At 40.7% G+C, this 23,249-nt stretch overlaps 1 protein-coding gene across 2 annotated transcripts in view; it reads right to left on the bottom strand.

The window, feature by feature from the left end:
- tanc1b (tetratricopeptide repeat, ankyrin repeat and coiled-coil containing 1b) overlaps positions 1-23,249 on the bottom strand; it is a 99,896-nt gene that overhangs the window by 44,040 nt on the left and 32,607 nt on the right. For both annotated transcript variants that reach the window (XM_030757757.1, XM_030757758.1), the window contains exons 4-5: positions 12,726-12,830; positions 970-1,103 (exon numbers count right to left, since the gene is read on the bottom strand). In XM_030757757.1, coding sequence (XP_030613617.1) covers positions 970-1,103; positions 12,726-12,830 — 239 coding nt within the window. The remainder of the gene's footprint in view (positions 1-969; positions 1,104-12,725; positions 12,831-23,249) is intronic.

The raw sequence follows: 23,249 nt of genomic DNA, 5'->3' as shown, positions 1-23,249 counted from the left end.
ACTAAGGAGAATGGCTGGCAGCATGACTAATATCTTAAGGAACGACAATATATGCAACTATATAACATTTTCTAAGCCAACTTCCAGTCCTGAGGCTGTTGCTCAGAGCTTACGCCACCCAATAAACACAGTATGAGTTAAACACCTGACTGACATTTAATTTTCTGTGAGGCAAAACTAAAAAACAAGCAGACTTAAAGGCATGTTGTAAAACAGCAGTGTGATGGAAAAGAGAATTGCTGGCAGATGACAATAATGTGCTGCTCTTCGTGTGAGCTCTGAAAACACAGATCTGCACACACAAAACTGCCTGTCTCCTCTTTTGACATCTCAACTACTGAACACAATTCAGAAAATACTTTCTAAGTCTTCACATTCCTAGAACTGCTAGTTCTGCGTCAAAATGTGTCCAAGGCACGAGATGAAAACAGAACGTGTTGGGTTCTGCTCTTCACACAGCCCAGCTTAATTAGCAAAGCCAAACAAACTGAGGCTCAGACCTAACGCAACTCTATTTCTGGACCTGGCCTCAGACATTCTTGTTCCACACTTAAGAGCCCCTAGAATAGCACTCAAGTTACTGTGAGACTGACACACCGCACTGAAAAGCATGCACAGGACTAAAAATCACATGCAGCCAATTTCAAATAGGCAGTTACTTTTCTTCAGAACATATTGAACAGTTCAAACAAAACAGTGTGACAGTTACCGTTGCTTGTTGTGCCAAGAAAATAAGTTCCAGAGGTGCCTCTTAAAACCCCATCCATAATGAACAAGGAAAAATTTTTTTTAATCAAGCTGCAACAAAAAAAAAAAAAAAAATCCATTCAAGTGATACACTGTCACAACTAGCTTCTCCCCTCATGCTTTCTCTCTGTCCTCTATCTCTCTCTGTGTGCTGCTGCAATGGCAGCAGCTGCTGTTGGTAGGGAGGTGTGGAGCTGGAGGGGAGGGAGGAAAATGAAATACCTTCTTTTCATTCTTGTCGTCCATAGGTATGCGTGCCGTACCCGGGATCCCTTCTCCCAGTAAAAAGCCCAGTCTTGTCATCAGTTCCTGAGTGGCAGGGGAGGAGGAGCTTGGCTGTTTCTCTGCTTGCAGATCTACAGATGAGAGGGGGGGAGAGAGAGAGAGAGAAAGAGAAAGAGACAAATGCTTAACATTAGTGGGCAGATTCCCCCCTCTGCACTGGATGGCCCACACAGGGCCACGCTGCCGGCCCTGCCCTCCTCGGCTCTGCTCTGAAATGCTATGCTGCACTCTCCAGCTGCTGCTGATGCGGTGCAGACCCAGAGAGGGCGAGGAAAGAGAGCAAGAGAGCGAGAGAGAGAGAGAAAGAGAGAGTGTGAGTGTGTGTGTGGTTACGGCTTATGTGTGAGTGTTCTAAAAGAAAGTGAATATATGTGAATGTCTAGCATTGTTAAGAAAACAGAGCCAGTGTTTGTGTGTGTGTGTGTCAGTGCCCTACAACATGCCTCAAGTGCCAATTCCAGGGCTTTCTGGTTGTTTACAGCTCTCACTCATAGAGCGTCTGAATATCAATGAGTGGACCTAGGCTTTCTACAACATGGCTTGAACTGTCTGTGGTCTTCATTCTCAAGCCTTAAGATTACTTTAGATTGCAATTTCAAGCTTGGGGTGCCATCAACAAGGCAGAGACAACTTGTAATCTATTTTCTGTTTATACAAACCACCTGTTCTTACATATTAAACCAAAAACAATGAAGACAAGTGGGTTTCTCATCAAAATCCATTTATGCAGTATGCAAATCAAATGTGGATGCTGCAATTCAGTGATGTCAAAGAAGCAAGCGTGGTCTGATGGTGGGAAGAGAGGCAAAAGGGGGGGAAGGAGGGAGAGAGAGAGAATGTCCAAGGTACAAAAAGCGCATTATTCAGCTCTCTGTCAGCACCTTTTCCTTCTCTCCTTCATTTTCTCCTTTACCTTCATTCTTCCACAGCTATTAATAATCTTGACCGTAAATCTGATTAAATACAAACAAGTCCAATGGCAGTGTGTGCTGCCAAGCCCGAGCCAATTCAAAATCAAACCACCAGACAAACATCATTGGCGTGCAAATGGCATACAAATGCCAATACACAGATAATGTATTTCCCATTAAAGTAAATCCATGGTCACAATTGCTACGCTTACACTCAAAAGGTCATGCAGTTCTCCAACCTGGTGAAATTATTGGGTCATGCAACCCAAAATAAAAACTGGAGAACTGGCTGACAAATCCACTTTGAAGATGGCACCAAGCACCTTAAACCCGATCGCCCTCGTCTATCTTGTTTGAAGTTCAAGCACCGTGGACATTTCAAACACACTCAGACAGTCTGGAAATCTGGACATACCCTGTATCATACTTCCTGTTATAATTTAAACATGTCTACACTCACCTAACTGCAAAAACTCTTTACTGCTTAGTCGATCAACAGAAAAATAATCAGCATTTTAAACAATTCATTGTTCTATTTTAAATAATCAGAGGCATAATCGACAATATAAGTAAGCACTCCTTCTAATTCATTAGCCGGATTTGCTTTTTATCACTGAGAAGCAAAAAATTTCTTATTCAGACATGCAAAGCATGCCTAATTAAGCAAAATGCACAACCATCACAACTGATCAAACACCAATTTAATAAAACCCCAAAGTTTCTTGAATTTCCCTGGAAACATAACCATCATTAAAATGCAAGTAGCCGATGCTACTGTAACTACAAGAATGATTTAGCCAAAGACTGCACTATGCCAGCAATTTATCAAAGGCTTCGGTACCAAACTGAATTAGCCCTTATGGCCTGGCACTTCAGTCGCGCGCCTGCCTCCTTCAGCCAAGAACAAAATGTGTTAGACAAGATGCACTCATCATAAGTTGTGCCAGACAAGTATCCGTAACTTCAGGCTGTGAAGAAGGTTTATGTTACCCCTTTTGATACGTCTGCCCACCGGGTTGCCATTTCTAAAGTGTATCAATTTTTTTATGCATTTATTTATTCATTTATTGGCGCTGTATTAGGAGAAGTTGCTCTATCCTTTTTGAACTACCTTTCATTTTGAGAAACTTAAATATTCTACAGGCCCTAAAAGAAACATTGCCGTAATCCCATAAGCCTAGAAGTTTTATACTGAACAAATTGCAGCTTTTTGTCTACATAGTAGCACATGAGGAATGCTAACCTAATGCATGCTGCACTTCCATCACCCTATCTCCATTGCAAATACTATGCAGTAGAAAGTCTATGCATTGAAAATCAATTCTTAATAGGGAATGTCACCCTGCTCATTGAAATGCTTGAGGGGAGCCTTTTAGAATCACTCAGGCAAAGACAGCGCTCAGTCCTGGATGCACACCCCGATGATTATATAAGTCAATTCTGAGTCTTCACACAGCAATATCATCAAGTGTAAAGAAAATAACATACAAGATAATTTCCCACTTACCACAACATCCACAATTCAACTTGATAACCCCACTCTGAACGGGTATCATCAATGCTGAGCGCCTGTTGTGGTCTAATAATTTCAAGTATGCATCCACATATTGTATATGCTTCATCAACTTTTAGTAGATGGTTACAGATATTAATCATTTGACAATAAAAATGGTAATCGGCCTGGGGTTTTAAAAGGGGCACCTTACACATCACACATTTATGGCTAATATACATTAGCAGGCAGTGACAGGGTTTTTTTTTTTATTATTATTAGTCTGTCAGAGGCATGTCTTTTACTTTTATAGAGACTATCAAAACAGATCTGCAGCAGCTAGGGATAAGACACTATGAGACTAACAGCTTTACAGGTGCAAACCATGTGAGGAAAACAGCAACATGCCAGAGCAACAACTGTGGAACATAGTTGAAATGTTCACCTCCTGGAGATTAGTGCAACAATGTCTGTTTGCTGAAAAAAAGAAGCAAAAACTGCATTTGTCTATGCTCTGGTTTTTTAATGATGTACAGTTGCAAGTAAAAGTTGTGAACCCCAATAGATGCCGTGTTCGATTCCGGGAGGAGACACAGATGCCTCTGGGGTTTGCGTCAGGAAGGGCATCCGGTGTAAAAATGTGGCCAAATAAAACATGCAGAGCTACCCGCAGTGGTGACCTCTTGTGAATAAAGGAGCAGCCACAAGTAGCTTCTTCTTGGAATCATTAGGATTTCTCATAAAAATCTGGTCTGATCTTTGGTTATAATTATAGGCAAACACGTGTCAAACAAGTCTTACTAAACCAACTCGTTCCTTTAGCCAGACAGTCATTCATATGGGAGAAAAATACTTCAATTTAGTAACTTGCAGAATCTCTTTCATAACAATGACCAACCATTACTACCAACAAATATTGGTTCAGTTTATCAATATTTCTGGGATGCCCTCATTGATCGGCCCCCTTTCAGGTCATGCAGCACTCACCTACTCATGGATTAAGGTCAAGACCCTTACTTGGCTATTCTAACACATAAATTTTTCATAATCATCTTGTTATTGATTTACTTGCATGCTAGGTCATTGACTTGTTGCATCATCCATCACCTCGTATGTATCATGTCATGAACTTCTGCCCTGACATTCTCCTGTAAAATTTATTTATACAATCATAAATTTGTTGTTGCATCAATGACTGCAAAGAATCCGGGCCCCGAAGTACTGTAACAAAGCAGCCCCCAAACCAGCAGGCTTAACACTTCAGTTGAGGTTCTGGTGTTGGTGTGCAGAAACAAAGCCAAAAAAAATGTTTAGCATCTTTGACATCCCTTCATGTGCTTTTCCCGGCCTGCGCTGTGAATGATTATTCCTGTATCAGCAGCTGTTTTTTTTTTGTTTTGTTCTTTAGTTTAGTCAGACTACATGTTATGAGTGACCAACGCAGAAACCCTGGCAATTCCAAAGAGTTTACAAAGTTTTCTTGCAGTTGCAATATAGTGTAGAAACTAATCCAGTTTGGTGACTCAGTTTTTCTTCACAACTTTTTTTTTTTTTTTTCTTTTTATTGGATTAAATCGATCACTCAGCTCTTTATTACTGTGCCCTGACAAGACCACTCCATCACAGGTTCTTCAAAGCCACTTAAACCCACACACCTCTGAGGACCAATCAGCAGCTCCAGAACGGTGCCGGGGTTGTTAAAGACCTGACATGAAAACATCATAAGAGACTGAAAGACTGACATAATGATACGACATAACACTTATAAATAAAACTTCACGGGCCACATCGATAAAAAAACCTTTTAACCCGTGGTCTCTGAAAAATCAATACACGGTCAAAAAAAAAAATTGTTTACTTTCAGAGCTAACATCACCCACGGCTTGACACAAAACCTTCACTTTGCAAGCGAGTTTTGACACGATCCCATGCACGTACATCTATGAATAAGCATATTTAGTGCATTAATAAAGCTGTTAAGTTTATAAAGGCACTAAAGGTTTACTGATTATATTACTCTGGCTTTAACTTGTCAACAACTTCTAAATGGATTCTAGTCGTTTGGCCTGTTTGACTTTTTTTTTTTTCCCTGTTTCTAAGCATGAAACAGGAAATCCCAGCTCCATTTTATTTCATACATGTCATTACCACCTATTCATCATTCCTCACCATTTTGTCAATTATCCATTGACAGAAATGACAGGCGAATGCATTAAAATGACAATAAATGTGGCAGGCAGGCAAAAATGAATTAGATATGGCTCGTGAAGAGAAAATAATGACATCCATGTTGTTTTGCCTTTACTTTCTCACCTGTAAGCTACGGGGAACTACTATCTGTTCTTGGGTAAGTGTCTTGCTGGAGGGCATCTCAGCTGTGGCACTGGTTCTCCTTCCAGATTAGTCAAGCCTGCTTATGGATCAAATGAGCCACCTTTCAGCCATAAACTCTATTCTCTACTGCCTCTAAAGTGATGGCAACTAAAACCTTACAGGACAATTATTTCATTCAGTATGACATCATACTCTAGGTTCCTTAGCTTGAAATATAAAACGTCTTGAAACAACTTATATTATTTAAATGAAACTGAAATGAACATTAATGGTATCATTACAATAACTATGCAAAAAAAAAAAAACACCTTTACTAGGAGTGGGCGGGTCTTCCCACAGCCCTGTTGTTGTTGTTGTTGTTGTTGGGTCTTCTCACCCTCATTACGTATGTTTCATGACAAAGACAGATATGCACAACAATGTTTCTGCATCTGTATTTATATATAAACTTTTTTTTTCTCTTTCAGGTGCTGTTTATTTGTATACTTTCTTTTTTTAATATATATAAACACAGGTGCAGCAGTTGGTGAACCACTGTGAAGAATAAGGGTCTCTGTCCCTGGGTTATGTTCTCTGTGTCTGCCTGTCAAAAGTCTTCAATGTGAAATACTTAAAAACAACCGTGGAACACAGAAAACTGGTGTATCTTGTTTTTTTCAAATTCAATAATAATAAACAGAAGACTTTTCATTGATCAAATTAGAAAAAAACTGTCAGCATGCTGCGATGACTGGGGTCAGACTGTGGTTTAGTAGATTCTCAAGGGAAACATACTTCTATGATTTAATTATTTAAATGCTATCAGCAGCAGAGCTCTACTGATTGCAATGATGATGTAATTAGAAGATAGCTGGACTGCTGCTGGTCTTCCTTCCTTCTTATGTTAGGTCTGCTTTTGTGTCATGTTTATGCTTGGCTCTTTTACCTGCACACAGTAGGCTATCCACACGTGTATCCCAAATACATACCGAAGATGCACACATTGCATTTGCATTCTTCTCCTCCTCTCAGAGATACGTCTACATAAATCAACAACTGACTGAAAGATAAAATAAATGTATGTTTTAGAGATAATTTGCCACAGTAATACAGGTTAACTATCACGACATCACTTTTAAAAATGATTAAGCTGTGCCAATTACCATATGTGTGCAAAGACTAGTAAAACCTCTGGTAGGAGGTAAACAAACATGACAATTAGCCACTTTGTTTCAGAGTGCTATAATATTCCAATAATGAGATCCTGGAAGAGTGAAGCAATTTGCAAACCTCTGCAACAGCCTAATAATCCCACATTATAGTAGCAGTCAAACTTAGGGTGACAAAACTTTAAAATGTAACAAATAATTAGAGCAAGAACCAATTATTCACATTCAATTATCATTACTCATACGCACACACACGGAAATGTAATTTGTGACAACTAAAACCTACACATTAGTTTTATTTATTCCATCAACTCTGCAATCATTTAACGCAGAATTTAAAGGCTTTGGGCTAATCCAGTGGGGATGGGACCTCTTCACACTACATTACAGTCCTAATTGGAAGCCTGTGTATACAAAGAAACTAAAAAGCTATTAAGAGAGTCAGATCAAGTTTAACAAATGGATAGCTTACTCATAGGCAACTTTTCTAACAAGGCTATAGAGTGACTCCACATGAAGAAAGTTGGTGACTGGCTGGGAAAAGCTGTGTGTAATATAACAAACATCCTGTAATTTCACACTGAGTATAATATCATCCAAAAGCGAAGACTGTAGTCAGTCAGGAACATTGCTCTCAAGGCTGTCATTAACTCTTCTCACCTTGATTAACCTGGTTTATTAATTGGTACCACCTGGATGGACCTCATCTAAGTTTATGAGTTCATGCGCGAGAGGGGAGCAACACTGACTCTCCAGTCATATGACAACTGACAATTGTGTCAGTTACACGACAGGGAAAATAATTGTATTTATCTGAATGGAAGGCAGTTATTAAGTAAAATGGCTACCCAAAGAAAATTGGCTCTCTGTTCTAGATAAAGTATCAGATTTGTCCTCTCCATCTTCCGCTACCCTGGAGATATGGAAAACCAGGGATGTAGCTGGAACCACTTTGTTATTCCAGTAACTGTACAGCAAATGGAGGCAAAAGCAAAACAACATCGTTATCTGCTGCCGGAGGAAGTTTATGAGCAGGTGTGAAATAGCAGCCGTGTGGTTCCGTGATAGAAGAATGAAGACGGAAGGAGGAGGAGGAGGAGCAGAAGAATGGTGCGGGGGGGGGGGGGGGGGGGGGGGGGGGGGAATGCCATGAACAGACTGGCTCCACGGAGCTGCCTTAGCTCACTTGCTGCCAAGAAAACAATCCAGCCGGTGCTCATTAGCAGCTGGAGTTTCATTACCACAACAGTGGAGTCTGTTTAATGAACCCTCAAGGAGAACATGCATCCTGCTTCCCCATTTGAGTTCAGTAGTACAAGGTGACGTGCCGCCCTGAAGCAAGCTGAGCGGTCTTAATGCACATTCCAGAGTTAGAATGTCCTCTGCTGCAGGCGCAGATGGAACGTCCAGTGAGACATTACATGAGGTCAAGACTATAGATAACAACGTATCTGGGACGGGGGATAGCGTAGAGGTAGTAATCATAGCTTGACTGACATCTCAGCTGGACACCATACGCCAGCTGTTATTAATGTTTCTGCAATGGCAGATACAGATGGCATTTCATTAACTATTAGACCAACAGAGCTGAAGATTCCTCATGCGGTGATTCAGCCCGTTGGGCCAGTGAGATTGAGCTGTAAGGTTCCCGCAGAGATGGGCAGAACAGTTTAATCAAGCTTTACGATTTAGTGCAGGAGAAAGAAAACAAATACGGTGAAAAGATTATTTTAATCAAAAGCTGAAGAATGACAATTAACATGATCTGGCAGAGAAAGGCAAAGAACTATTACTCTGTGAGCAGCAAATTATGAACATATCATTATAAACTGGTAACAAATGGCTGTGATTATACAATTTGGCTAAAGCATTCCTAATTGATCCAATTTAGCCATTGCATAAGCTAGGATTTGCAGGTTTGGTAATAACAGAGTGCAAAGAGCACCACAAAGAGTGACATGGTCTCCAGAAGGTGTTAACACATGAGTAACACACACTGTGAATAAAATTAAACCAGCGTATTTGAAAACAAAGCAGGATTAAAATTATAGCTAGACGGTTTAGGAGGTGTAAATTCTCAGAATGGTTAGCCTGATAAATCTGACCATTGTTTTAACAATGACTAGATAATAAATGCATGAACAAACAGGTGTTAAGTGTCTCAACCCTGAGTGACCGGAGCTGTAAAAGGAGGGATTTGAAGAAAGACATAATTGTGGGAGAGGACAGGACCTGGGGTTCAGTCTTGACTGACAGAGACAGAGACAGGACTCCGAGAGCACAGCTGAAACAATTTTTGTCGACCAGACTGTCGGCTGCCTGTTGCAAACACACTGAAGCATGCAAACGCGCGCGCACGCATAAACAAAGACACAAGCAACTGCGGACGGTCAGGCAAAATAAAAATACCCGCTGCATTTACACGCAGGCACAAGAAACACAATCCTTTCTCAAAGACAGCGCCATGTGAGATGACTCTTGAGTAGGTCAAAAGCATGTTTCCTTTCTTAGCTTGCAGCCCATCCTACTTGGCCACAGTGCAGAGCATGAAAAATAACAATGCTTGCAGTCCAGCCCAAAAGAAGAACAAGTAAATTAACTGTGCAACACAGAGACAAAAAAGAATACATAAATCACACCGCACTGAACATTGTAAAAAGAAAATTACATTGAATTTTTTTTTTTTTTTGAAAATCGTACAACAGCCTCAGCTCCACAAAAGATTTGTCTCTGTCACAGATGTGGGTTTTGGACATTCAGGCAAGACATCTTTCAGTAAAAGCCCTCTTTAGACCTCACACTTTATTTGTGCCATAAATGTCACAGAGTTCTCGTGCTGCAAATCTTCGAATGGATTTTCTGACTCTATCACTCTATCAACAATCTGATGCTGACCTTGTTACAAAAGCAGCAAAGTCGTCTCATCCTGCCTCAACAGTTTGCTCCGTCTGAACTGGAGGACAACACAAGCTGAAAGATGCTCTCTGTCCTTGTCACATGTGCCCCACGCTGCATATGCATGAATCTGTCTATATGGGAGAAAGCCTTCAAAAGACTGCGAGGGGGGGGTTTCACTCTGCTACAGCTGGGCTATCAGAATTAGACATCATTAGTCTATACAGTGCCTAGTTATACATGATAGCTGATAAGCTGTCACACTCTTGTAATTTCTCAAACTTTTTTTTTTAACCTGCAAACTATGGCTGCGAAGTAGGTAGAAAATTTCTTTTTTCTTATTTGCTAATTGTCTGCTGTATCTATTGAATGACTGCATTCAGAAGCAATAAAGGGAAGAAGTACGTAGATGTCTGACCTTAAAAAGAGATTGATTATTTCTTCAGTTGTCTGAAGGCTGAGTCAATATTTGAAAACATGTAAAAATAATAAAAAAGTAAATCACTCTCAGAAAACAAAATAAGACACAAATGCCCCAAACGCCTGGAAGCATTTTGCTTGTATAGCAACAGTTTTATGTGGTGGAATAAAAATAAACTACATATAACTGGGTTCTGTCTTAGAAACAGTCATTTCTAATTTGCCGGAAATTGACCAGATCTCTTATCACTGGGAGCAGATCCGAAGAGCAGCAAAATGCAAAATTCAGCTAAACGGTTTGATAGTCTTAGCTCACAAAAAGATACTCTGGAGGCTTGGACAGTAGATCTGGCACATGCATGAGATAACTGCTTCAGTACTGGGCAAACAGATGCTTTAAAATGCCCATTTTTAAAAAAGTGATCATATTCATAATTCATTTATGCTCACATGAAAGACAGCAGAGCAATCTCAGCTCATCTCCTCGATGAGCTGAAAAGATGGACTTCCAGCCTTTGGTAGCTGCCTCAGTATTTAGCAGCATTCATACCTCCCTCAGCTCTTCCCAGCCCTGCCACTGAAAATGCACACCCAGTATAATGCTGCCACCTTCATGCTTCACCACAGGGATGGTATTTGCCAGCCGATGAACAGCGCCTGATGGGGTGTTGATTGTGGATTATGTTCGACAGACAGTACTCAGAGTTCTCCCAAACACTTTCAGAGTCCATCTTGTCAGACAGGAGAATCTTTCTCCTCATGCTCTCAGAGTCTTTTAAATGTCATCTGACAAGCTCCAAATGGGCTGCCATGCCTTTGCTTAGAGTGCAGCTGCTCTACAATAAAGGCCTGATTGATGAACTGCTGCTGCTAAGATGCCCCCCCCCCCCGAGGACTGCTGAAGCTCTGCAGGTTTTGCCAAATGCTTAGTGCATGCTTAGTAACCAAAACTGGTGGGACAGCCCATTCGAGGACAACTCCAAACGTCTTCCTTTTTGGAAATATTGAGCTTCATTGTGTTCCTGAAAGTGGTTTTATCACAGTGGTCCACAGAGTTCCTCGGACTTCAGGTTTTTGTCCTTGAATGAAGAGAAGTGTGGGATGTTCATAAGCACGCGTACTTCTTTAAGCTGTGTCAGGCAGTCTGCAGCCAAGTTCTAGACACACTTAAGAATAACTGAAGCAAAAAGGAAGGATCTACCTATAATTGTGAGGACCACAACAAAGGCCCTTAATACTTTTACGAGTAATAGAGTTTGCCATTTCATTTTTAATACATTAGCAAGAACTTCTAAAAGCAGGTCTTCATGTTTTCATTTTTTAAGCTGCTGAGTGGATATTAATGAGGAAAAAGGCCAACTTCATCCACTCAAACTTTACCTACAACAGAAAGTGTGCAAAAAAGTTCAAGCAGTCTGCATACTAGGGAAGCACTTATTTATATTGCCTAAAAATGGAGTTTTATTCTGCCATGAAATTGGAGAAGAGTCCATACTAAACACACAAATCCCTTCCGTAAACACAAGCAGTTTAACATCACCTCCCCTTGAGCATTTTTCTTTTCACTGCGTCATTAAGCGATGAAGAGGGAGGAGGGAAAGATTAGATATGGGGGCGTGGGGAATAGTGGAAAGGTGTTGGGAAGAGGGTTGATTGTGGAACCACATTTGCATTTGTGCCCAAAGATGTTGCTTCATGACTTATCCAGCAACATATTTCTGCTCAGTCATACAAGCAAGGACTTGCTTTGTAATTAGTGATTAAAAGTACAGAAACTGTTGAGGTAATATTTATTTGGTGTCCACTATCTGTAGCCTGCTCTGAGCTCTGTGTCAGACACACCCTCATGCCTTAGTATGCCAGAGTCAGTATGCCAGTGACTGGGCTGTGCTGAGTTACTACAGTCTATGCACGTTATGTGAGCCATGCACAATAAGAGAGCGCTCTTTGTGTATTGCCGTTTTGCTAAAGATAACACATCTTACATCTTCACTTAAGCCTATGGGAGGAATTTGAGCCCAGCCTGCTCTGCTGGAAATCTAAACAGAGCACTCAGGGGAACATTAGTCCTACACACAAACACAACGCCCAACACAAGTCAGAATAGGCAGTAATAACCCTGAAAACACACCTCACAAACACATGGAAGCACAAGAATTTTCATGTAAAGTTCTTGAGAAATGAAAAGCTCCTGTCCCCATTATACCCTCAAATCCACAAATCCAGCGCTTTTGCTCAGACAATGTGTCCCCAAAAACTGGAAAACTGACTCTGTAATCTAAACACACAGTTTAGAATAAACACAGCCCTGCTGAGTGTTTGCATGAGGCTCACATGTACTGTGTACTTAAAGTGACTCATCAGTAACTGATGCCACCCTTAAATGACAACACTTTATTCTTAAAAGCCACAGACAACAATGCGGACCCCTGAATTCATAATTTTCCCAACAAAAGCAAGCAATTACAAAAAAAAAACAAAAGCAAAACTCACCATTGTGGGACGACTCCTTGTTCTCGGTCACTTTTCTCCGAGCTGAGACAATGGCATCGGGAGGCACACGAGGACTCTCTACATATTTGGGCTTCCTAACTGGACCTGCCAGCACGAACAGAAGATACAGGGAGAACGAGTGAGAGAGAGCGAGCATCCGACAGAGAGCGAGAGAGAGAAAGAAATGCAAAAGAGAATGAGGAAAACGGAGAGAGAGTTCTCACAGGATTAATATGTTCCAGATGGCACTGAAGATGAGAGGTAGTGGTGTCTTAGTTGGACAGGCTTGGCTGCACTCCGCAGCTTACATAAAACTCACTCACACACTCGCAGACAGCTCCCTGCGTTGATAGCAGATCTGGTCTGTCTGACAACTCAGAATCCTGTCTGCGTAGCTGGAGACTCTCAGTAAAAAAACGGCTAGCTGGCTCTGGGAATGTAAACTACAGCAGGAAACCACAACAATTAGCCTCTAAGTGAACTAAAGATCCTTGCTCAAGCCCACACGTGCACTCCTGGAAATGCAAGAAAAGAAAATTGCCAAACAGACAAAAAGAGTTTTCTCCCCATTATTTTATGTGCCCTTTAAAAATGGCTCCTATTGTTGCAACAATATTTGCATTTTATGGCTAGATCGACCGCAGAGCGTCCTTGTGTAAGTCCGATGATGTATCTGGGACAGCGGCACAGAGGAACGTCGTTGTGCTTAGTAAGGAGATGACTTTAGCTAGCTGCTCACCATGACAGTACTGCAACCCCATTTCCCAAAAAGGTGGGACAATGTGTGAAATAAATAAATAATTATGTTTAATGCACTATTTCAAATATTGCAAATAAGAATTTGTATTTTCTTCAATATCCAACCTCATGACAAACCACTGACATACTCATCCTCTTAGATTCACAGCTGCTTGTGCAACATTTATCCTTTTTGTGCAAAAAAGACTTGCCCCTGCTGTCTACAGCATATTCTCTAAAAGCTGCCTTTTAATCAGCCCTGTTGAGAATAAACATGCTGTTTTGTGGAGCAGCACTGCAGCAGAGGCCTACTAATCTTTCCTAAAAGTCCCAATATAATTGTTTACACATGAGATCCAGCAAACAAACTTTGCTGTGTTCATTTTTAAGTTCTCTACTGGGAACTTACATTTTACTGAGTTTTAACAGAAGACCAAAAATGAAGCTGCAAAATGTCTGAAAACAGGAGGTGATTGTTTTATTTAGATCTGTTAATCCAGAAGACATCATGCCCCCACTCTTCGCAAATACTTTGGCCTTGACCTCCTGAACTAAAACCTCCTCCTCCTCTTCCTCTCCAAGACTCTTATCAGATAACTGTATGTGTAACCCCAGTCATAATATAAAGAGATAGAAGATGAGAGACTGTGATTTCCACATTACCACATTCAATGACCAGTCACTCCCACCCTAAACAATTCCTCTGAATCAAATGGAACAATTTACAAAAACATTTCTGCTTGATGCACAGTGCCATCTATGGATATGCAACCTGAAATGCATAGGGAGAAATGGAGAGTTAGATAACTCGCATGGGCTTCTGTAGCTGCAATCTGGGTGTTCTTTTGTCTGTTACCAGAATTCAGGACAATGGCGTTAAAGAAGTCAAAGTAAAAGTCCAAAGCCAAAGGCAGCTTTCTGTCAGAGGAACCGAGCAGACGCCGTACCATGTAGCAAAGAAATTGTTTTAAAGGTGGTGATGATTTTTTTTAAGCACTATAATCTAAGCATTGGCATTCAAACACAATAGGATGTTACAGATTTGTGTCGACAGATGGGTTAAAGCCTGAAGGGCCTGGGCCAGTGAAGCATTTACAAAAGCGATCAAAGTCAGCCTGTTATTTGGGAGACAAAGCCAAAGAGTATCCTGAAAACCTCCATTCATCTGCAGATGGTCAGGCACAACCTATTACCCAGGAGTCACATGGCTCCAATTAAAATGGGACTACAGGGACAGAGAGCGCTGTATGTGAGACACACTTAGTTCAGGTAAATATCTTGGATGAAAAGTGAACTGGCTAATATGTTCCACTGACTGTATTTCATATAAAACAACAAGGGGCATAGTTTGAGTAATCTAAACCGTATGCTCAAGTTCAGATCCAGTTTACTCAAAGTGCCAAGAGGAGCACAGGATCCACACAAGAAATGACAAACATGTGGCTGGCCATCATGGATAATTTTAGGCCACATCTAAAGGCTGATAATGCAGAGAACTGGGAAAAGGTCTTCTGGCATGACTCAGCTGTCTGAGCATCAGACAGAGGCACAAAAGAGTTTCTTTTCCATTCAAAATCTCATCTCAAGATCTAACAGGTTTCCATTAGCGCTTTGCACTGACGAAGAAGCAATTGCCATTTATAACAGGCATGAAAAGGTCACAGAAATGGAACCCTTAGATATATGACCCCATGAAGGACAATGAGAGAAAGGCAGAAATGAGATGCACTCTTACTTGGATCAATTTCAAATATTATATAATTACCATAAATGTAAATTTATGCTGTAAAAAGAACTGTAAAAAAAAATTCAGAGGAAATCAAGTCTCGTTGATATCACCTAGCTATCAACGAGACTTTATCTCTACATCCCATCTCAGAGCCAGACACAACAAATCCAGAAAAGCTCTCTCATTCTGATGCCCTCGAAAAACAGCAGGAAAAGCTAGCAGACTGATTCAAAAGTATACTGCGACCAGTGGAGAGGAAAAAGAAACTGGAGTGGTGTGGCAAGTAGCATGTGGTCAAAAGTACCCAAACATGACGAGATGTAAAATAGAAGCAAGCTGATAACATTTGACCCTCATTTTTCTCAAATCATATCTAATTCCTGAAGATATGTGTAAATCTATTTATATAAATATGTTAAATACAGGGATGTTTACACAGCATTTTATTCTATTCCTCCATATAACAGAGTAATGGATGCACAGAGGAGGCCACAGGACAGGAGGAGATGTTATGTACTCTGTAAATAATGTGAGTATTCTGGGACACTGAGGTTGAGCAGAGGGGGATCTGGTTTTATTTGGATTTAAAACATTTTTGAAAGCAAAGAAAAGTCCTCAGATTTGGGACGTGTGACACAGCAAGTGAAGCATCTATATAAATTGATGTTAAACAAGTGGGGAAAGGTACAGAAGTGGACAAAATTGTTGGTACCCTTCTGTTAAAGAAAGAAAAACCCGCAATGGTCACTGAAATAACTTGAAACTGACAAAAGTAATAATAAATAAAAATTTAATGAATATTAACTAAAGAAAATCAGACACTGCTTTTGAATTGTGGTTCAACAGAATCAAATTAAAAAACAAAACTAACGAAGCTGGCCTGGACAAAAACGATGGTACCCCTAGAAAAGATCAAAAATAAGTTGACCACAGGGACAAGGTAAACTAAGGTGTGTCCTGTAATTAGCATCACAGGTGTCTTCTAACTTGTAATCAGTCAGTCTGCCTATTTAAAGGGTGGAAAGAAGTCACTGAGCTGTTTGATATCATGGTATGCACCACACAGAACATGGACCACAGAAAGCTAAGGATTGAGCTGGCTCAGGAGATGAGAACGAAAAAGTTATTGACAAGCATGTTCAAGGTGAAGGCTACAAGACCATCTCCAAGCAGCTTGATGTTCTTGTGACTACAGTTGCACATATTATTTGGATGTTTAAGGTCCACTGGACTGTAGCCAACCTCCCTAGATGTGGCCACAAGAGGAAAACTGTTTTATTTATTAGTACTTTCAGCAGTTTCAAGTTATTTCAGTGACCATTGTGAGTTTTTCTTTCTTTAATGGCAGGGTACCAACAATTTTGCCTACGTCTGTAAGTAAACTGAAGATAGAGAAAATTAAAAACAAGCAAACAGTGAGGCGAGCTGTGACTGCATAGCACCCACTGGTTGGTATTCACTATCAGACTCAGGAATCCATAACCAGCAAGCTATCAGTCAGCAGGCACACGCACACATTTATGCACATACCGAGCTGTCAAATACCAATCATCAACAACTTACAATGTCCAGTCAACGCCAGTGAAAGGGAGGATTGTTCATGGTTAGGAAGTGATCAAGAAGCTTTCCCAGCATTCTTCAAGATGGACTCTGACTTCTTCACATTTCAACTTATCAATGAGACAGTGTGTCCGCTTTGTGCAGCTGAGGAGAATGAACGCAGTCCCACAAGGTTCGTCTTTATGTTCCCGAAAATGACGACGAGCTCAACTCAAAAGCAAAAACTAACATATTCTGGCAAAAACATTAGATGAGATTGGTATTCTGAATGCTGCAAGACACAATGTCTCAAGTACCTGGTCTTTTTTTTTTTTTTAATATCTGTACCAAACTTTTAATCTTTTCACCATTGTGTGATAAAGTATTTAAAGCATGGTGTTTTATGAACTTTCATAAATGCTGCATCTGCAATCTGCATTTGTTTCTTGGTAACGTGTTTGGAACGCCACAAAAAACAACCAGCTGATCGGAGCAGTCGGGCAGAGCGTGAACGAGTAATCCACAACTTTGTTCTGAAACTAAAACAAGATTATTTTTAGACTTCGCTGTCATATTATCTTTGTAAGGACGAGAGGTGAAACCCCTTCAAGAAGCTTAAAGAAGTCCAGTTGCTTTTCAAGCTTTTTTTTCCAAGCTCCAGAGACTACACAACTACATCATATGCACATCTTAGCTCCACTGACCAGCAGAGGAAGCTATGACAGTGTATCCAGCACTGGTTTCTGGGGCAGTAGGTGAGCTCAGATTTCACTGTAGATAAAAGAAAGAGGGGACTGCATGTGATAAGAAACTAAAGCTGTAGTGAAGTGAAGTGTGGTGAGGTGGAGGACTGGATAGTGCTTTTCATAGGGTGCTCATCAGAAGAACATTTCAAAGGATCCCTGTAGCCTCACAAGGTCTTTTACAGCTCAGCTCTCAGAAAGGCATCAATATTCCCCCAGGGCTGTCTGGTACCTGTCAAAACCCCAGAGTTGACTTCAGGAGAGCTCGCCTCAAAGGGGCTATAACTGGCTTTGAAGAGAGTTTCTACCCTTTTGACACAAGACTGATATATCAAACCTATCCTCACCTGCACGTTTCCTCCAATATTATTTGTGTTAAGCTGAAAAGAATGTGGAAATGATTTGAAGTTATACAGCTCTGTATTATTTTGAGACAAACAATAGTCTTCTGTTAGAAGAGGTCGTTTTAGCCAAACCAGAAATTGAGCTTGAACATGCCGTTAACGACTGCTTCCTATCAATGAGGCTTTGTGAAAACATGCAAATCTATGTAGACATCCTGAAGTGTTTTACAAAATTACCGTTACCTAACGTCTGCGGTATTTGAGATTTTTCTGGAGCAGAGGTTAATGATATCTTTAGAACATTTTTATGTGGCCTGTAGGGCTATTATCGCTTACAGCCAGAGCTAAAGTTATGGCACCAACCAAAACAGGAGCAAAAAATATACCCTGCACAGTGACTCAGTTAACAGTTAACCACTACTCAGAGACAGCAGCCTGGATGCTGGTGATGCACAGCTACTGCCACAAAACAGAAATAAAGAGGAGATAAGCAACAAAGAGGCCAAGGGATCAGACCGCTAACAATGAAGTCATCGGCTTACACACAAGCGCACGCACGCACGCACGCACACACACGCACACGCACACACGCACACACGCACACAAAAACAAGCAACATGGTGAGGTCTGGCAAGCCAAAAACTGTGGGACTGTTACTAAGTGGAGAGAGAGTAACTAAGGAGGAGTCTAAGCAGGAATGGTATCAGCAAGGTGACCTTCACACGTGGATGTTGGAAAATAATGAGTCTCAAAGCTTTTCTAGGTAGAAAGATCATGCCAAATATAATTCATCCTCTCTGGTGGTGATTTGCAAGCCTGCTTGGCTGATCAATAAATTAATCATCCCCTAAGCCCACAAAAGACAAAGCTCCATCAGAGCAGTTAACCTATTTTGATATACACGAGAGCCTACCAGAGACCGTTCCCCACGGGACCACAATGCATATTTAGCAATTAAAATGATCCACTGCCCATAAACATAATAAATTAATGAGAATAGCTGTTTTATGATAATGTGCAGGCTGGCACAGAGGTAAAGCACGGGCTACCTACAGAAAGGTCACACAACTACTGCACATACAACGGCAGTGTCAGTGGCATCTCAGCCTCAATCCTTCTTCAGTCTCTCAGTGGAAATCCATCCATCCATCCATGCATCCATCCATCCATGGCTAAAATATTTCAGCAGCTATTTATGATTTTTCTAATGCTACCTGCCACTGACACCAAGATGCTGCAAGCTGCTGCATACGCAACAAGAGTGTAGAGTTTTCCCCACAACTCCATCAGCAGTGATTTTGGGTTTTTAAATCCAAAAAAGGGCACAATAACCTTCTACAACCAGAGGAGGTCACTGTGGAGATACCCAGGAGAATGTTAGGAGGTGGAGCACGAGGAGTTTATAACTACTTAAAAAAAAAAAAAAAAGTAACCTAATTTACTGTATCACCAACCATGTTAAAAAAAAGAGAAGAAGAAGAGGTTCATGTTGAGCAAGAAGGGTATAAGTAAGACAGGTACATTCAAACCAGCATAATCAGCCCACAGGCCTATGAGTGCCTCTTTAAACAGTCAGTAAAGTCGAGGTGCTGTTCAACACATGTCGGAGGGCTGTGTTTCATGGCCAAGCTCTGGGCTTAGCTGATCAAAGCCGTGCCACTCAACGCCACCAGACTTTGCGGCTCAGGCATCCGTCACACTCCTAATTAACTCAATGTTTCTCTGTTGTCCCCCTGTGAAGTTTTCATGAAAAGAACAACCACTTAGCCGGGGCCCTCCGAACTGCAATAGATTATCCAATGTGTCAGGAAATGAAGGCCAGCCACAAAATGCTTTCTGAATCTGTGAAACCGCTTCCCCTTCCCATGCAGCACTGATGTGCAACATGGGGAAGGAGATCAAAAGGATGTGTGCAAGAATGCACTGAAGGATTTACTGTATGTATATAAGAATGTGGTTTGCATGACATAAGGACATACCTGAACTAGCTGACAGGTTCAGATCATTTTAATATTTATTAATTGTTACTTATTAGTGTTTTTGGAGATAAATGTTTCTCACAGGAAAGCAACATGCAAGAGGGTTTAGATCAGAAGACAGACAGCAGTTATTTTGGTTGGAGCATATGAAGCCAGTGAACCATGTTATCAGCTATACCATGAATATGTCAATAAAGACTCCCTCTTTCACTGCATTTATTTATTTATTTTTAAATTTAATAAGCATTTCAGTCTGTAAAAGATGCAGGAAAAGTATATGACAGAAAACTCAAACATTAAAACAGTTTAGTATTTTTGGAGGGGTCTCCTACAGAAAATAAAGGCATATCCTGATTTTAGTTTTTTTGCAGATTTGTCACATCTACATGTTTCAGATCATCAAAGCTGTTTTAATAGAGAAAGATAACCTGAGTAAATACAAAAGCAGTTTTTAAAGAGATTATTTCATTTATTAAGGGGAAACAGTTATCCAAAACTACCTGGCCCTATGTGAAAAAGTAACCCCCATCTCTTAAATCATGAATAAACTGAAGTCATGAAGTCATTGACATCTCTCAGTCTGGGAAGGGTTACAAAGCCACTTCTAAGGCTTTGGGAATCCAGAGAGCCATTATCCACAAATTGAGAAAAACTGGAACAGTGGCAAGCCTTCCCAAGAGTAGCCAGCCTAAAGAAGTTCACAAAAGAACCCAGAGCAACATCTAAAGAACGGCAGGTCTCGTCTGCCTCAGTTAAGACCTACCTACCTCACCTAATCCACTATCTCCCATGGGGGGGACACAGGGCATCTACAATGGCTCTCTATCTGACCATGTCCTTTGATATGGCCTTCATCTCTCCACAGGATAGCCCAACAGATCTCAACTGAGCTTCTAGGTTTTGCCTCCAGGTGTTTTTGGGTCAACCTCTCTTTCGTGTGATGTTGTCTTTGGAAGGTTTGAGTCCTGTTACATCTGGGATAAAACTAATACAGCAACTCATAAAAATAACCTCATACCAACAGTCAAACATGGTGGTGGTAGTGTGATGGTCTGGGGCTGCTTTGCTGCTTCAGAACCTGGATGACTTGCTGTAATTTAAATTTTTGCTCTTTACCAGAAAATCATGAAGGAGAATGTTCATCCATCAGTCCTTGCCCTGAAGCGCAAACACAAGTGGGTTTTGCAGCAGGACAATGATCCACACCAACATGTCTACCTCTGAGTGGCTCAAAAAGAAAACAAATTTAAGGTTTTAGAGTGGCCTGGTTAAAGTCTGGACTGAAATCCAATTGAGATGCTTTGACCTTAAGTAGGTCATTCATGCTTGAAAACCCAACAATGCGACTGAATTAAAACAATTCTGCAAAGTAGAGTGGGCAAAATTCCTCCACAGTGATGTGGAAGTCATCACAAACGCTTGAATGCAGTTCTTGCTGCCAAGGGTGGCACAAGCAGTTATTAGATTTAGTGGACAATTACTTTTTCCACATAGGGCCAGTTAGGACTGGATCGCTTTTTTCCCTTAATAAATGAAATCAGCATTAAAAGTGCATTTTGCATTTACTCGGATTATCTTTGTCTGGAATTTGTTTAATGATCTGAACCATTTAAGTGTGGCAAATGTCCAAAAAAATTAAGAAATCGTGAAGGTAACAAATACTTTTTGTACATATATTCAGATGACCTGACTAAATCAAAGTGTATTGTATCTTTTTTTATGAAGTCACGTCAAGTATACATTTCCAAACCATTCTTCCTTTGTTGTAAAGTGACTAATCGCCACATGTGTTTGCTTTATGCAAACATCCTCTGGCTCGGATTAAAAAGAACCAGACACTAAGGCCAATACGCTTGTAAACTTTCTACTTGTGTAGAAACGTACCAATAATTAATGATTCCTGTTAGAAACATCGGCGTATGAATTACAGTAAATTCTATCTATCCAGACGAACACATGCTAGTTACAAGAGTGAGTGCTAAACCGAATATACACCTTGATGACTCCACAAAAAGATCAACTTAGCATTAATGCATGCCGTTTCGTCGCAAAGCTGAGACATTTCCTGCAGCATGTGTTTATTAACTCTCCTATATGGGGTTTTCACAGTTATCTGTGAGGACAGCAGAGGAGAATCGACAAACCCTCCCCCAGCCCTCTCTTGCTGGTGGTCCTCCATAAAATCCTATCTTGTCAGTCCATTTTTTTTCCCTCCCTTTTTCATGCCTCAGAGCACCCCAAGAGGGAATATGCTTTTAATGAGTGTCCCCTTTCCCCTGTCCCCAGGGCCATTTTCTCCTTCGCAAAACCCAGCCTCATCGCTCTCTTCATCCCTTCAATGCTTGTTCATTTCAAGCACTCATTGCAAATCCTGAGTCATCGAAGGAAATTTAACCGATTTAAATTAAGTGGCAGCTAAACAAACAAAACTCTGCTTCCACTGAGCATTTGCATAATGCACTACATCACAGTTTCAGGCCTATTTCAGTTTTGGGAAAATTGCAGAAAATGTGCATAAAAATCATGGCAGAAATGGATAACACAACAGCGAACAGCATTTCCATACTAAGCAATGCAAAGAAATATAACAACATAATCTTGATTCTTTAAAACTGCAGTTGGCCTACTCCTACTTTAGGCTTCCTATCCACTCATCTTTACACTAAACAGATCAAAGCTGTGACCGCTCTAAACAATGGCTCAATCGCTCACAGATGAGTGCCACATGTGAGTGGGGCCCACAGTGGCCACTTAAAGGATTTCTCTCCTTTTTTGCAAAGTCTTCAGAATACAAAGATTCAGATTAAAACAAGTTCTGCCACAAAAAGGTATTCCTCGCTTTGAAGCTCTCCACAGCTGCTGACAAACATGCCCTCAACACTTCGCACAGAAGAAGCTTTTGGAGGATTTAGAGTAAATGTAAACACACACCTACTGTATTATCAGCCAGTAAAGTGTAAACACACGGTGAAGTTGCCGAAACCGCCTCCTCGACACAAGGTGATCAAATACGAGGGTGAAGTGGGGAAAAAAACGACTGTGTACACAGACTGTGCCCACAGAGTAACTGACGGGATACAGAATGGTGCAGCTATCATTACTTTACATTTTAACTTCTAATACAATATGACTTTGATTTTTCCAAGAGTGACAATAACTCAGAATGCATTGATGTGTTTGACAGACAAATAAGTCAAACGCTGCACCAGCACTGTCACAGAGATGCTGTCGCTCCCGGATGGCTGTCAGATGTTCAGCGATTACAAAAGTGAACCTGAAGAGCGATCTATTTTGAGTCACAGAATTCATTTTCAAAAAATAGAAAGAATAAAAATAAACCGGGAACAAAGAAGGTTACAATAATTTTGAACCAATATTCATAATAATGAAAACTGAGAAGCAGCATATACAGCAAACTTTTTGAAAGAGAATGAGACAATAGAGGGGAAAGG

Source organism: Archocentrus centrarchus, chromosome 21 (genome assembly GCF_007364275.1).
Source record: "Archocentrus centrarchus isolate MPI-CPG fArcCen1 chromosome 21, fArcCen1, whole genome shotgun sequence".
Lineage (NCBI taxonomy): Eukaryota > Metazoa > Chordata > Actinopteri > Cichliformes > Cichlidae > Archocentrus > Archocentrus centrarchus.
Note: the sequence above shows the minus strand (reverse complement) of the source record. Positions and strands in the feature narration are given on the sequence as shown.